We start from the raw sequence: 14,641 nt of genomic DNA, 5'->3' as shown, positions 1-14,641 counted from the left end.
TATTTTCACTCAATCTATAATCTCTTCGTATTTTATTATTGCAAGCAAACTGTACTATGTGCATGTCAATTGATTTTAAATGTAAAGAATTGAAATAAAAATGTAATGTTGAATGTAAATAAATATACTACAATATACAACAGCTGAAATTGTCTTTATTATATTTATTTCATTGTTACTTTGTCATGTTAAACTCTAGTAAATCTTTAAACTCAGTATAGGATATGATTTAGATTGCTCTAAAATGTGTATTTTCTATCATCATAAATTTTAACAACCAACTCTAACTAATGCAAAGTAAGAAATATTAGTTTAAACACAACCATTAGTTCTGAAGTTAACAGTACTCTAATCATCAATGTACTATACAAAATTTCAAAGAATATCTACTTCAGGACGGAGATTCTGTAACTTCATAGAAAAAAATAAATACACTATTATTCTACTTCAGAAGCTGATAACATTCTACAATTTTAAGTGACAAGGGACTGAAAAATCAAACATGTTATTTTTAAAGAGCAACTTAAATACATATTTTCATAGAGCTACTTAAGATGACTTAGAATTAAGAAAAAGCATATATTCTAATTGCAAAAACTATACAGCAAATGATTAGGTTTTTTAAAAGACAACTGGTAGTTAAAATTAAAAGGAAATACAATACAGTAGAACCTTGAACCCCCTATTCCCATGTTTTTTGTTTTCTTGTACGTATTGTCTTGTTTTAACTGTCCCACCACAAGTGTTATTCTTATAATGTTGATAATATTAGTTTAAATCATTTCCAAATTTCTGTGTCTAACGTTCAGAACTCTTACCAACATTTGAAAAAAAATTCAAGCTCGTTTTATCTTGAAAAACAACAATTCTAAAAGCTAATGATAAAAAAGATGAGAATTATAGTTTAGAGAAATAGCTGAATAAGCTTGTGGTGTTGTCAGTTAAAAAAATGGTTAAGTAACTGAAAAATTGTGGATGAAGGGAGAAAAACCACAACCAATGCCAACATTTACAGGAAACATCTAAGTCTTTGAAACAAAGAGAAACTTCTGTATTCATGTGAACTTACAGAAAATGGACAGCACTCTGTTACAAATGTCAAAACATTAAAGAGAGGATAGTGTTCAAACCAAAATTTTTAAATAATTTGAATAAATAAATGTGTTTAATCATGAATATTATATTATTTAAATCATGAATACTTATGATGTAAGTAAATAATTTTATATAAATTTATTTATTTCAAGTCCATTACTTTTCAAGTAATTGTTTGATAATTCAAGGTTGATCCACATTCATCGTTTTCCAGTATTTATCGATCACAATGAATGGTCCAATAAAAAGGATTGATTGAGGTTCTACTGTACTCTACTTGAGAATCAATCTTTCCGAGAACCTGATCTGAAATATGTATAGAGGTGAATAATCTGCAGCTCAGGGGTTAAATGCAACTCTTTAATGTCATCTACTTTCAAATCAAAAAGTAATTGGAGAAATTTTATAACTGTTTCTCTAACATATTTCAATTTAGTTAAGGTTTCAATTTTAATGTTTGCTTTTTAAAGTCTGATGTATTAAAGACATTACAAGATTTAAATCTTATATTTTTTTTACCTAGAGAAAAAAAATTAGCTTTATAGACAAAGCTGAAAAACCACCGTTAATTTTACTAAACTTTAAGAGTGTAAAATTTCAATTAATCATTATACATATAACGTGCCTTTTAATTCTTAAGCAAATTGACATTATTTTTATTACACTAAGGAATAATTATTTTAATGTTGCTTAACTTAACTAGGCTTATAGGAATTTATTTTCCTTAAACTCTTCTAAAGCACAGAGGATAAAAAGATTAATTAAATTATAATTCAATTATAAATATTGAATTAATTGCACCCCTCAAAAGTAATTTTCCCCCTTACCATAAAAGGCTTTGCAGTAATAACAGATTACAGATGGACAAAATGAAAAATAAACCAAATCAATACATTTGGATCAAAATCAATGGGTTTCATTTGAATGAACGGATTCAAATTAAAACCACTGATAAAATTTATCTGCATATTTTGTAAAATCAATTTGTACCACAGTCTCAAATCAAATGTTTAAAGAACAAACTCAATTTAACTGATTTAGAATTCAACTCTATCGAATGTAGAATAATAAAATATAATTCTCTGAAGCCAATAATGTAACCAACTTTAAAACAACAATAAGAAAATTGTCACAAAAAAGTAGAATAAAATGTCATTTCTTAAGAGAATAAATTAGATCCTTCAATGTCCCACGTGACGTGGACACAAGACTTGATGGCACAATTTCAGATATAGATCTAGGGTCATTGTTCAGGTATTTCTTACAAAGACCATCTGTGTTGCAGATAACATGCATACCGCAATCGTAAGAATTCATCTGTTGGGCACAAACCATTTCTTGCAGATTAGGTGAGTGTCCTGCAGTCGAAGAATTCCGAAGAAAAGGAAAGAGGACTTCAGCTAAGTGTTCTGCTACACTCAAATTAGAGCTACAAGAATATGAATCATAATGTTGGAATAAATTCTCACTGGACTTATATACAAGAAGGCTCCAGTGAGTACCACCTGGAATCGTTTGCGCTCGACAATCGTTTACGGGAAAGAAAACAAGCTGCTTTTTATTCAGTTCCAGGCCATCAATTGTTGATTTAACTTCTTCAGCAGGTGCAAACTTCAAGTATTGGACGACTTGAGGACAAACAAAACCGAAAACATCCTTGTGATCTTTATATATATCATACTCTAGATATTCAAACCAGAAAGCAATTATATTATCATTCAGCCAGTTAGTGGCATTTAAAAGTTCTACATCTGATTGCCTAAGCAAACTGTTCTCATAACTGAGTATGACAGGATCACAGGATGACATACTTTTACCTATGGTGATAGAAAAGCTCAAAGGCCCAACTTAGTTTCTAAATCAGGATACATCCAAGCATCTTCTTTTAGTTTCTCAGCCAAATGTCTTAATTGTTCTAATCTTTGGTGGTGCAACTCTAAAATTAAAGATTATACTATCATCATTTAGTAATCCTTTAATATAACATTCCAAAATTACAAGAAATAAATCATGTATTATAAAAATGAAAAAGATTATGAAATAAAGGATAGCAATTACTGCACCAACTTACCGTAGTTATGAGATTTAAAATTTATATCTATACAATTCAACAGTGTATATATAAAAAAAAACTTAATAAATTTTGAAGACAGTATTTTAAGTTGTAAAATTAGATACAAAAATGAACATTTTCTGAATTAACACTTTTTTTTTCAAGGTTTAGTTTCTTGACATTAAAATGAATATGGTTAAAGGAGTCACAATCTGAAAATTGGGTTCCATAATATTTATTTCATTTTTTTTTTTGCTTCTCCATATCAATGCAACTATTTAAAGAATCAAAACAGTTTTTCACACAATTTCTTTTTAAAACAGGGATCATGATTTTTTAAAAAATATTCTTTAGGAAATTTTGTGTATAATTAGTAAAATTTTACAAGTATAACTGAAACTTAAATATTAGGGTGACCTGAGGTAATTCCTGATCAAAAAACGCAAACATCTGTTTTGTGAAAAAACTATTCAAAATAGAATTTTAATATTTACTGGAAGTTTGAGGCTATATGAGATGAGTCCTATTACAACTTCTTTTGTTTGAAAATCTAATTGGAATTTAAAAGATTTTAAATTTTTAGTGATCAGGAATTACCCCTGGTCTTGATCATTTCTGGGGTAATTCCTGCACTTCTGGGGTAATTACTGATCACCAGTTTTTATTGTAAAGGGGCTGTTTGAAAATAATTATATAATGGTAATTAACAAATAAGACATCAAGATCAAAAAATAAACCCAAAAGATATGTTTAAGCAGCTAATAAAACAATTTATTTAAAAGCAAGAAAAACAATTAACGCTTTAAATTTTCAAAAATTTTTGCATTGTGCCATACATTTTAGGCAACAGCCAACTCATTCTCATGTTCTTCTGAAATATAAGAGAGTTCCCACATGGGTTACTCTTGCTGGATTTTTTAACTTCATTAAGGGAAAGTGTAAAGTTAAGTAAGGTACGCCAACAGCTCTGGCAGCAGCTCTCACACTGAAATTTTCATTTTCAATCATTAAAAGAAATTCACTAATTTTGTTTTCTAGAAGCTTAGTACCCTTTTTAGGCTTATAATTTCTCACCATATTTATACTAGGCTAATTTATAAACTTAAAAATTATTCTAACGATGTACACACATAAAATTAAGATAGAAGCAAGGTAAGACAAACCAGAAATGGTGCAAATCAGAATAGTCTTGTATACAGTTAAAAACAAATTTTGTTCAAAACAAAAATTCCACTTAATAAATATGAACTGTTATTTAAGAAAAGACAATTAGCTATTTATAAGCTATTTTATATACTATCTATAAGAAGAAATTACAATGATCAGGAATTACCCCAGTGATCAATAATTACCCCATCTGTAGGGGGAAACATTTGATATAGTTTCCTATAATCAATTATAATGTTTACAGTTGATGTGAAACAATTAAACAAAAGTTTACACTACTTTTATATCAAAGAAAAAGAAAGTAACTCAAAGTATTTATTATTAAGAGAATGAGGGGGATCTTTGCAGAAATATGCACATTTTGAAACCCATCTTTGAAATGGAAAATACAGAAAGTAGTTTAAAAGATACTTATTTTGTTAGATTAAACAAAAAATTATTATTAAGCAAATGTAGTTATACTTTAGTAAAGTGTACAAGCATTCTTGTCCATGTCTCAAATTTTAAAAAAAATAATTTTTTTTAAAATAAAACTTAGGTGATCATTATTTACCCCAGAAACAGAGTGATCGTGAATTACCCCGGGTCATCCCATTGAAAATAAATCACAACAATGCATTTCAAATGATATCACAGTATTAAAATTTATTGTAGCTCATTAGTAGTAGAACCTTCATTATTAACTACTAAAAAAGATAAAGAAAAAAAAACTAAAAACTAGATTTAAGGTAGATTTAAAAAAAATATGAAAGGACAGAATAAATTGCTTTGCTTTATACCTTCACTGCAAGTACAAATATCACTAAATAGAATAATTTAACTATTTACTAAAAAAAAAAGTAAGCTAAAATAAATTTAAGATTTAATCAGCTTCTGTTTACACCATATTACATTATTATTAAAGTATGCAATATTAAAAGGAAATTAAAGTATATTTTTAAATTTAAAATATTGTGTAGATTTCAAGATTGCGTTCTTAAAATCGGGATTGATATGTTTTCGTTATTTTTATTTTATTTTTTTTGTGAGAAAAAAGTCTAGAATGTTAAATATATAAACTTTTACAGATACATAAACACAAGAAAAAAAGAAAAGAAAAAAAAAGAGAAACTAAATGAAATTTTCACTTATTCTTAGTTTGCATTCTTAAAAAATCACCACACAAATTTTGATGATTTTTAAATGTTGATTGAGAATCTTTTGAATGGTAAGATATATATATTTGTATTTTAAGTACATTTAAAATGACAAAAAGTCATATACTATAACTTTTATTTTGAAAGAACTACACAACTGACTGCTCATATTTTGGATTTTGTCAATTAACTGTTTAAATGATATTCGTATATTTGAAAATTCAAAATTGTTTTGATCCTTATTCAATTAAGTAATTATAATTTTTTTTTTTAATGGCGGGCACTTGATCCTGTTTCTTTTTGGCATTAGAAATGGCAAAATTGCCATTTTCTTATTACCTAGTAGGCACCTGTGGCTAAGTCATGGCGGTGGAATAGTGTTGCCTATGTCATACAACCACAAACCCGTCTGTAGGGCAGGTTACATTCACACAATCATAGGACATAGAACACAGAGAGAGAAAGTTACATCTACGTCTACAGTGGGATTCGTACCCACAACCACTGGCCCCGTAGTCTAGTACAGTAACCACTAGACCAGTGATCAGGGAACTAACTAAAAGTAATGAATGAAAATTTTTGAAATAGAACAAACGAGTAGAGTTTATAGTGTTTTAGATTCCCTAAAACAGTTACAGAGGCAAAATATGTAAAAAGTGAAACATTCAGCAATTCTTACTTTTGCTTAACTTACATGAATTAACTATGGGACCTTATTTTTCAGATTGAAACGACGCGTTATATTTTGAGAGTCAAGAATTCAAATTTTAAAAAAAAGTACATTTTTGTGTCTGCTTTTTGTTACTTAAAATATTGTCTGAACTGGCAAAATAACAAAGTTTAGGTTAGTTTCTCAAAGTATTAAGATTGGATCTTAATACCTGACAACATTATCACAAGATCAAAATTTATTAAGTTGTTTAATTTTTTGTACTTGTGTCTTCGCACACTAAGCGTACGCTAACATTGTTCTAAATTTATAAGTTAAAATTAAATACATATGCTCTAAATTTATAAGTTAAAATCAAATACATATGCTAATAAATACTTGCATTAATGCATGTGAGATTCAACACTCATTTTAGATGACATTTTTCAATGATGATAAATTCAATTTTTCCTTTTTTAATACAATTTTAATATGTTCAATAAAATAGGTTTCACGAGTTGTACAAATGAGCTTTTTATTACATTTATTGTTTTTTAATTAATCAAAGAATAAACTTAGATTTCTTTCTAAATCAGATATCAAAAATGATAAACATTCACAAAATTCTATATAAACCAGATAAAAATTGAAGAAGTCATGATGTTTGCAAGTATGATAAACAAAATTTTTAGGTAACAAAGAGGCTCACGGCTGCTCGCCAACCCACAAAACTATTTTCCCAGTTTTTCTTTTCTTTCTTGGATTGCTTGAAAATTAAGAGATCTAGCAAATTCAATACTAATGTATTTTAATCTAGGTTCGTATATATGAGGTGATTTCCTCCCCCTTAAAAAACAGATTTCTAAATGCAAACAATATATACATTCTGCTACACTTTTGATTTAAAAACATTACATTCAATTTAGATACATTACAATCTAACTTATGAACATTACAAAGCTAGTTGACCAACAGGAGAGAGAGAACAAGCTTGGGCAAGATAAACAAAAAAATTTTTAATAAAGGAGACTAAAAAAAACAAGTAACCAGTTCTACTAGGAACAGTGACAATAAACGAATCTTTTGTTTCCCTACATATACCACCAAACACCCATTGTTTAGGTAATACTCCACCACATTTATTTTTACGCTTAGTAAACAAACTTTCTTCCATTTCCACAATGCAGTCTGGTCCATCTACTTTCTTGTTTGGTTTATTCTCCATATCCAAGATACATAATTCCCCATGTAAATGCTCCAATTTGTAACAGTTTTATCCGATAAATCAAGTTGCTTTTCAAAAAATTTAATCAACGTCAACTCCTTGCACCAGCAGTATATGAATCCCAAAGCTGAACAAAATGGAATTCTGCTTCCCTCAAACCAGTTGTCTTTTTTTAAGTCTCACTTGCTGATCACACTGTTTTATATGCCGACCGGCCTGTGTAACGGGCAGGGAACTGTCCTTGCATCAGAAAGGTCTTGGGTTCGAATCCCGGGCAAGGCATGGATGTCCTTTTTCCTTTGTGTGTGAATGTGATCTGCCCTATAAACGGGTTGTGGTTGCGTGAATGGTGTGGAAGAAGTCAAATTTCTGGCCATAGATGGCGCCACTGAAAAACAGGAACAATCACACCCCCACTGCCTAAACAGGAATAGGACAAAAAAAAAAAAAAAAAACTGTGTTATATTACATTTCCAAAACGTACGTTTACCAAAATAAAGTTTCATGTCATGGGAATTGGTAAATTTTTGTTTTTTTGGTAAAATATTTCGCTCCTAAAAAAATAAAATTGCATCTTGTTCTGCCCTTAGCAAATCCCAAAGATGGATTTTCGTAACACTAAAAAATGGCATAAAAAATCAGCAAACAACGGGGTTGCTGTGTGCGAACAACAGGATTGCTCTTTATTGGCACATAAGCACAGAAGATTGCTCTTTATTGGCGTTAGTACGCAAGTACTCAGCACAGTAAAAGCGCAAGTGCAGGCAAGGACCCTGGCATGTTATATCGCAAGAATCGTCTTATATCAATAGCTTTAACCAAATTTCCGATGCATTGTCTGAAATGAAAGTCACTATATCGGCCTGCCAATAAATGCATTAAATCGATATTTTGAGATACATTGATTTATCACCCAGACCTAGCGATGAATATAACTACGATTTAATTTTCATAATAATTCAACTCACCTTTGTCAAATGATTTCAAACTTACTCCCAGATCATGTTCAAATTGCACTTTGGCTTTGCTGCTCATTATTTCATTTTTATCATAATCTATAAATTAAAAATCCATATGAATTAAGATGAATAAAAAATTAGATTACCTGATTAAAAACTTCATTTGCTTCAAAAATATATAAATGGGAAATAATAGTTGATATGCTTCAAATGTTTAAAAATAGGTGCTGGTTTTCTAGACTTGCCAGACACGAATAGGAATATAAATTGGGCACAAGCACTTGAAACGTAACAACTGTTATTTGCTATTTATATGTTTTTGAAGTGAATGAAAATTTTAATCAGATATTATCTTACTGCTTCAGTTTCTTGGTATTATTTATTGAATAAGATTATATTATCAAAAACAGAAATCCTAAAATAAGTTTCCCAAAAATTGTACATACAGTGGAACTCTGGTTTTACGTTGTACGTTTCCACATGATTTTTTGCTGATCCAGAAAAAATTGCATATTCCCATGTTAAATTATCTCAGATTATGAATTGTATGCAACCCTTTTTAATAAAATCTCGCTTAAAAGGATTTTCAACAGATCAAAATCATTCCTCTACAAAGCTCACACAAGCTTTTTTTGAATTTTCTTTTTCCGTTAAAAAAAATAGACTTTTCTATTTACTACTAATAGCTCTTCTGACATTCTTTATATTCTATCTAGTTTAGTTTTTGTCTGTGGAAGGGGTACACCTCCTCGAGTCAAATTCAGAAGGGTGGTGAGACAGACAAAGCACGGAAACGCACACTGCACTTGATTTTTTTTCTTTCTATCTAACCACATTTTTATTGGCATACATATATATTAAGAGATATTTAGAACTGAATGTACAGAGCCACGCATGCTAATAAAGAATGAATATTTATTTATACAGAAAGATTAAATTTTAATTTCCTATTGAATGGTATTTTGGAACTGCAAATATGGCAATAAACTAATTGTTAAAGAAAGTCCACAACTTTCAAGAAATTTTTAATCTAATTTTAATGAAACTTAGAAATTTAATTTCAATTAAGTAAGAAGACAGAATCATTATTTTTCCATATAATGTATCAAATTTAAGTAAAAATCAATACTTTCAATACATCAGGATATTTATACCTAAAAATATATACCTTTTATAACTACCGTATACCTTAATATACCTTTTACAAATACCTTTTTAAAATAACATATATTTCGAAATTACTTTCTCGCTGATCTAACAACGCTGGCGTAAGAAAACTTAAAAATGCAATTTTTCATCATAGCTTGTAACTTAAAAATTGCCGGACACACTTTATCAAAAAATTAATTTTAATTAAATTTTATAAAATCTCGTCACAGGAATAAAAAGAAAAAACACATAAAAATGTAGAAGTCTCTCTTGATTACCAACTAAGTTACCTGATGATGCTTCAGCTGTTTGTGAATGCTTGGATGTAACTCTTTGTGTTTTGAACAATGCTTTACGAGGTAAAGAAGGAGCAGAATCCATTAATATAAAGTTTAAGCTTTTTAATATATACGTTATATGAAATTATTTAATAAGAAAATATAAGTAATTTATTGACTGTACCCTGGTCCGGTTTTCAAGAAGGCAGTGTCTATTACACCGACTATCGGTAAGATAGCCTCAGAGCTATCGCGCCGACGTTGACAACAGCGCCACTTTACAGAAACTAATTCATCGGTACATTAGCTATAAGTTATGCTTTTCTACCTGCGTATGTGAAATTGGTAATGGGTTGTCATTGTTTGATGGGTTGTCATTGTTTCACCAACAACAAAAAATTTAAAAATAAAAGAACATTATTTCTTTTTTCCTTAAAGCGTATAAAATTTTTCATAGAATTTTTAAAAACTAAATTTTTTATTTAAATTATATTGGATTTATTTAAATATATTAATTGTTTCTTTCGACTAATTTATATTTTAATTAATAATTTAAATAAAGTTTTTACTAAAGTACAAATAAAGGTGTCTTTTCCTACTTTTTTTTCTGGTGAAGTATTTCTATTTTTTATTTATCATTTATTTCAAAGGGTACCAAAATTTTCGAAATTATTATTTTTCTTTTAATTTATAAATTTTTTGAGACAGTTTTAGGGGCGATAGCTATTACGGTTATTTAAATAAATTATATTAAACTTAATTGTCTGGTTGAAAAATATTTTTTAATAATAATATTTCATAATTATAATTTAAATTCAACTGTTTTTATAATAATAATAATACACTACATAAAGTGACAGAGGAATTAATGGTATACCATTAAAATATATGAAAATATGTTTTGCGATACAGCTTTTTATAATACATCTAGCATTTGAACATAATATATTAATATTAATAGTTATTTATTTTTGTAGAGAATTGTTGGGACTGCGAGACAAAACATTTTGCCTTATAAATTATTAATGTTTTTAACTTCATATTGATCAAATATATTTTATGTAATTTATTTTCGGTGGTTGACTTATAAATTAAATGAAGATTAAATAACTTTTTTCAATAAATTATGTATCCAATAACGAGGATTTAATGGCTAAAAAATTTAATTTTTGTCTTATTTAACTATCAAAAGTAATTAATTTTGCTTAGTCATTTAATTCCAAAATTCTTAGTGAATGACGGATTCCAATGACAAAATACAACCCATCGTCCAAGAAAACCTCTCACTTGGTTTTATAATGCAAAAATGCAGAGTGGGAGCTCCATCCAAAGACAGATACTTTGAAACCGTGTTTTAGGAATCTATATCTACACTCAACATTTTGTCTTCAGATTAATGTTTTTAAATTTAAAATGATGGGGGAATCATTGGCAATATTTAAAGTGTGCATTCACATTTATAATGCTTGGGCCCAACATTCTTACTTACTTGCGTTAAAAAAAGCTATTTTAGGCTCTAGTCAGTTTTCTTGTTATATATCTGTAATGAGTAGAGCAGCGAACACTTCACGTTAATGAAATATTACCTTTACAATTGTCAAAAAATACACTTTAGGCAGCTCCAGAATAACTTGAAGTGTTAAAATGAAGCACCTAAGGTTGTTGAACAAATAGTTCCATAGCTAGGTGTAAAGAATTATATTTCAGGTTGATAAGTAATAACCTAAGGTTGAAAAAGAAACACCTTAAAGTAGTAAATATCTACCTCTCCTCAAATGTAAGATGAAACACCTCAGGTTGTTACATATACCTCTGGAGGTATATTTGAGGTAAATTTTGAGATATTCATTTGAACCCTTTTCACCCTAATGACATATTTAAATATTAATTTCATTTTTACCTTCGAAAAATACCTCAATTTATCCTTAAGGGCACTCTAAATAACTTTTGATCTAATGATCAGAGACCTTCACGCTTAGGGCTCAATCTTAATGGTTCAAGAGATGGGTGACCACAAATATGCTAATTAATAAGAGTCGACGATATTTTAAGTTACGAAGAAGTCAGACAAAAAAAAAAGTACTTTCTCTGAATAAACATATACCATTTTTGGAAGGCTACAGACAGATTTACGAACCCCCTAAATATAGGTGGAAGCGGCAACAATTTATAGCCAGGAGAAGTTGATGTAAATCTTAATATTTTGTGTATTTCGCTACATATCTCGAGAACTTTTAAAGCAAATTAGATAATTCTATGCAAAAAATTAATTTTTAGTGAACTTTCATTATTTTATTCAATAATGGTTGAAAAACTTTTTAAAAGTAGGTATATAATTCTTTGCACCCATTTTAAAAATTATAATTTTACAAGACAAAATTTGAGCGAAATCGATCGAATAGTTCCTGAGAGATCGAAGTTTAAATATCTAGCCCTTTTGAAATTCAATTTCTAAGAGACTATTCGACTGATTTCGCTCAAATTTTGTATTTTGCCATGTAAAATTATATTATTTAAAAACTGATGCAAAAAAACTTGATAACTTTTCAAAAGTTTTTTTTACCAAAATTGAATAAAATAATAAAAAATAATGAAAGTTTACTAAAAATTATTTTTGGATAAATGAATTTTATAAGTGTGTGAAAATTTTCTTCGATTCGCTTAAAAAATTTTGATGTAACACAATGCGTAAAGTAAAATTAACATTAAGAGGTCCAAACTTTGGAGCACTTTCTGGACCGCCATATTTCATGGACTGCTGCTACCCGTATATTTTGGGGTCTAGAAATCCAAATCCGTCAAAAATGGTATGCTTATTGGAAGAAAGTGCGATTTCTATTTAATTTTGGCACTTAAAATATCGTCTGTACTAAAATTAGCACATTTGAGGTCACCATGGTGACCTCAAATGTGCTAATTTTAGTACAGACTTGCAAGTCCTAGACATCTTATCATCAAATCAAAAGTTATTCAGGGTGGTCCAGTTCGTTGTTTTTTTCCTTTTGTTGCGCATTGTACATTCCAGGCTGAAAAACGAATGGAATGTATGTTACGATACATTTCAGGACAAACATCCCTTTCTGCCATTAAAGGATAGTCAATTCGTTTTTACTATGGCAAAATATTTTCAGTTTAAAATAGCTTTGCTTCTAATCTTGATGGTTGAAGGCATATCAGTTTCAGGGACAGGGGCAATGTTTTAAAAGCGCACTTGTTTGTACAGTTAGATCGGATCATGATCAATTTCCAAGAATTTCTCTTTTGTGTTAAATTAAAACTACATATGTAACTAATGGATGAAGGGTCATATTACTTCCTAATTCAGTCAGGATGCAAAAAAAAAAAAAAAAAAAGCGTTAAGTTTTTTTTCTTCCATAATTTTAGTCTATTTCAGATTTTTCCTTTTTTTTTCAATATTTCTTAGTTTACTTAGAATATATTTAAAATTTTATACATACCTATGATGACCAGGAGAAGTATTTAAAATTTACAAATACACTAAATCCTGTTTCTGTGCGGTCCTTATTTATGCGATTTTGGTTTTGTGCGATTTATTTTTATGCGGTATATGAATCTTAGCGGCGTTAGCGCCAGTTTAATTTTTCCTATCAATGTACATATACATGTTGTGGACGAACTCTGATTACGTGGTCTCTCCTTGACAACGATGTATCTGGACTTCGCGATGCTCTGTTCATTTATTTTAAACAATCTCTTGATAAGGCAGAGTCAGTTACGTACATACGAGGGTCACTCTGAAATTTTTGAGATACAATTTGGTGTTTAAAGTTACACTTCATGAGGTTTACAAGCAATTGACCAGTCGACCGTCGTCATAAAAACTGATCACCGATTTTATGGTACTAAGAAACAAATCAATAGAAATCCTATCTTCAAGCTATTGTTAACCATTTCAGAAGATGCGCGTTTTGCTTACGACGAGTAGCAGCAAACTATTTAACGCATAATTTGAAAACTTCTCCATGTACATGGACAGTGAAGAATTAATTATTTTTAAAATTTCTTTAGGTCTAATTTAATTGAAAGCATTCTCTCATAAATCATTGATGTATTTTTTTTAAGTCCAACTTTTTTTATGCGGTCCCTAAGCACCGCATAAATTTTTTTTAAAGGTACTATATCGTACAAAGTTGTTTGTTATACGTAATAACTTATAATTTTTTTTGTATGATTTCTTTTATGTGGTCCCTATCCAACGCACAAAAAAAGGTTTTATTGTATGTTTTTCTTGAGTTTATGATTATAATAACCATTTACTAATAAAAAATAAATATTTATCAGGAATATAAGCTTATAAAGTATCTGGCTCTCCCTTACAAACAAATAAAATGAACTGTGTTTTTAAGTTTCGCCTTTGAAAATTTGATTTCCAGAAACTTCTGTGATCAATGATTTTTTGAAACGTCTGAACCTTCGATCTTAGGATCACTGTTAGCGAAAAATTCGGGATTTTTCCAGAGCGTAATCAGCCCTGCCTATTGACAAAACAAGTTACGATTACTTTTGGACCACTGAAAGCTAAATTTGTCACTTTACCACTTAAGAGAATTATTGTAAATAAACTTAGAATTTTTTCTGCCTTACGGGTAGAAGTCTCAAATTTCAACTGAATTGCTATAGATCTGTGTCTGATGCGCAAAAAACTAAACATCTTCAAAGTTACAAAATAATCCTTTAAGTATTTCTTGAGAAATTTAAAGCACTTGTTTTTTGAACCTGGGACATAGTATAAAATGTCCTTTCACTAACCTGGAGTAGACACAAAAATAAGTTAAAAAATAAAATTGTGTGAAGATAAACTGCTGGAATCTTAAGTAACTCAGATTTATTTGTATTGTCATTTAAGATTTAAAATTAATTAAATACGATTTAATTTTTTCAGTGCCTGTATCAAAGTAATACCATGTTT

General features: G+C 29.1%; 2 protein-coding genes across 3 annotated transcripts; both read right to left on the bottom strand.

Annotated features, from left to right (window-relative positions):
- Positions 1 to 135: 135 nt before the first annotated feature.
- LOC147811815 (sentrin-specific protease 8-like) lies at positions 136 to 2,904 on the bottom strand. Its single transcript, XM_087161421.1, has one exon. The coding sequence runs from the start codon at positions 2,902 to 2,904 to the stop codon at positions 2,248 to 2,250; it is 657 nt and encodes a 218-aa protein (XP_087017547.1). The 3' UTR covers positions 136 to 2,247.
- Positions 136 to 9,915, bottom strand: LOC107446592 (uncharacterized). Of its 2 annotated transcripts, none has more exons than XM_043049671.3 (3): positions 9,712 to 9,915; positions 8,294 to 8,380; positions 136 to 3,031 (listed from the first exon to the last, which is right to left on the bottom strand). In XM_043049671.3, the coding sequence occupies exons 1-3, from the start codon at positions 9,812 to 9,814 to the stop codon at positions 2,931 to 2,933; spliced, it is 291 nt and encodes a 96-aa protein (XP_042905605.1). In that variant the 5' UTR covers positions 9,815 to 9,915; the 3' UTR covers positions 136 to 2,930. The 2 variants fall into 2 exon arrangements, with proteins under 2 accessions (XP_042905605.1, XP_087017548.1); XM_087161422.1 differs by having other exon boundaries at positions 9,724 to 9,915.
- Positions 9,916 to 14,641: the final 4,726 nt, after the last annotated feature.

The sequence above is a fragment of the Parasteatoda tepidariorum genome, chromosome 4 (assembly GCF_982258835.1).
Source record: "Parasteatoda tepidariorum strain Cologne lab strain chromosome 4, Ptep-v5.0, whole genome shotgun sequence".
Taxonomy (NCBI): Eukaryota; Metazoa; Arthropoda; class Arachnida; order Araneae; family Theridiidae; genus Parasteatoda; species Parasteatoda tepidariorum.
This window is presented reverse-complemented; position numbering and strand designations above follow the sequence as displayed.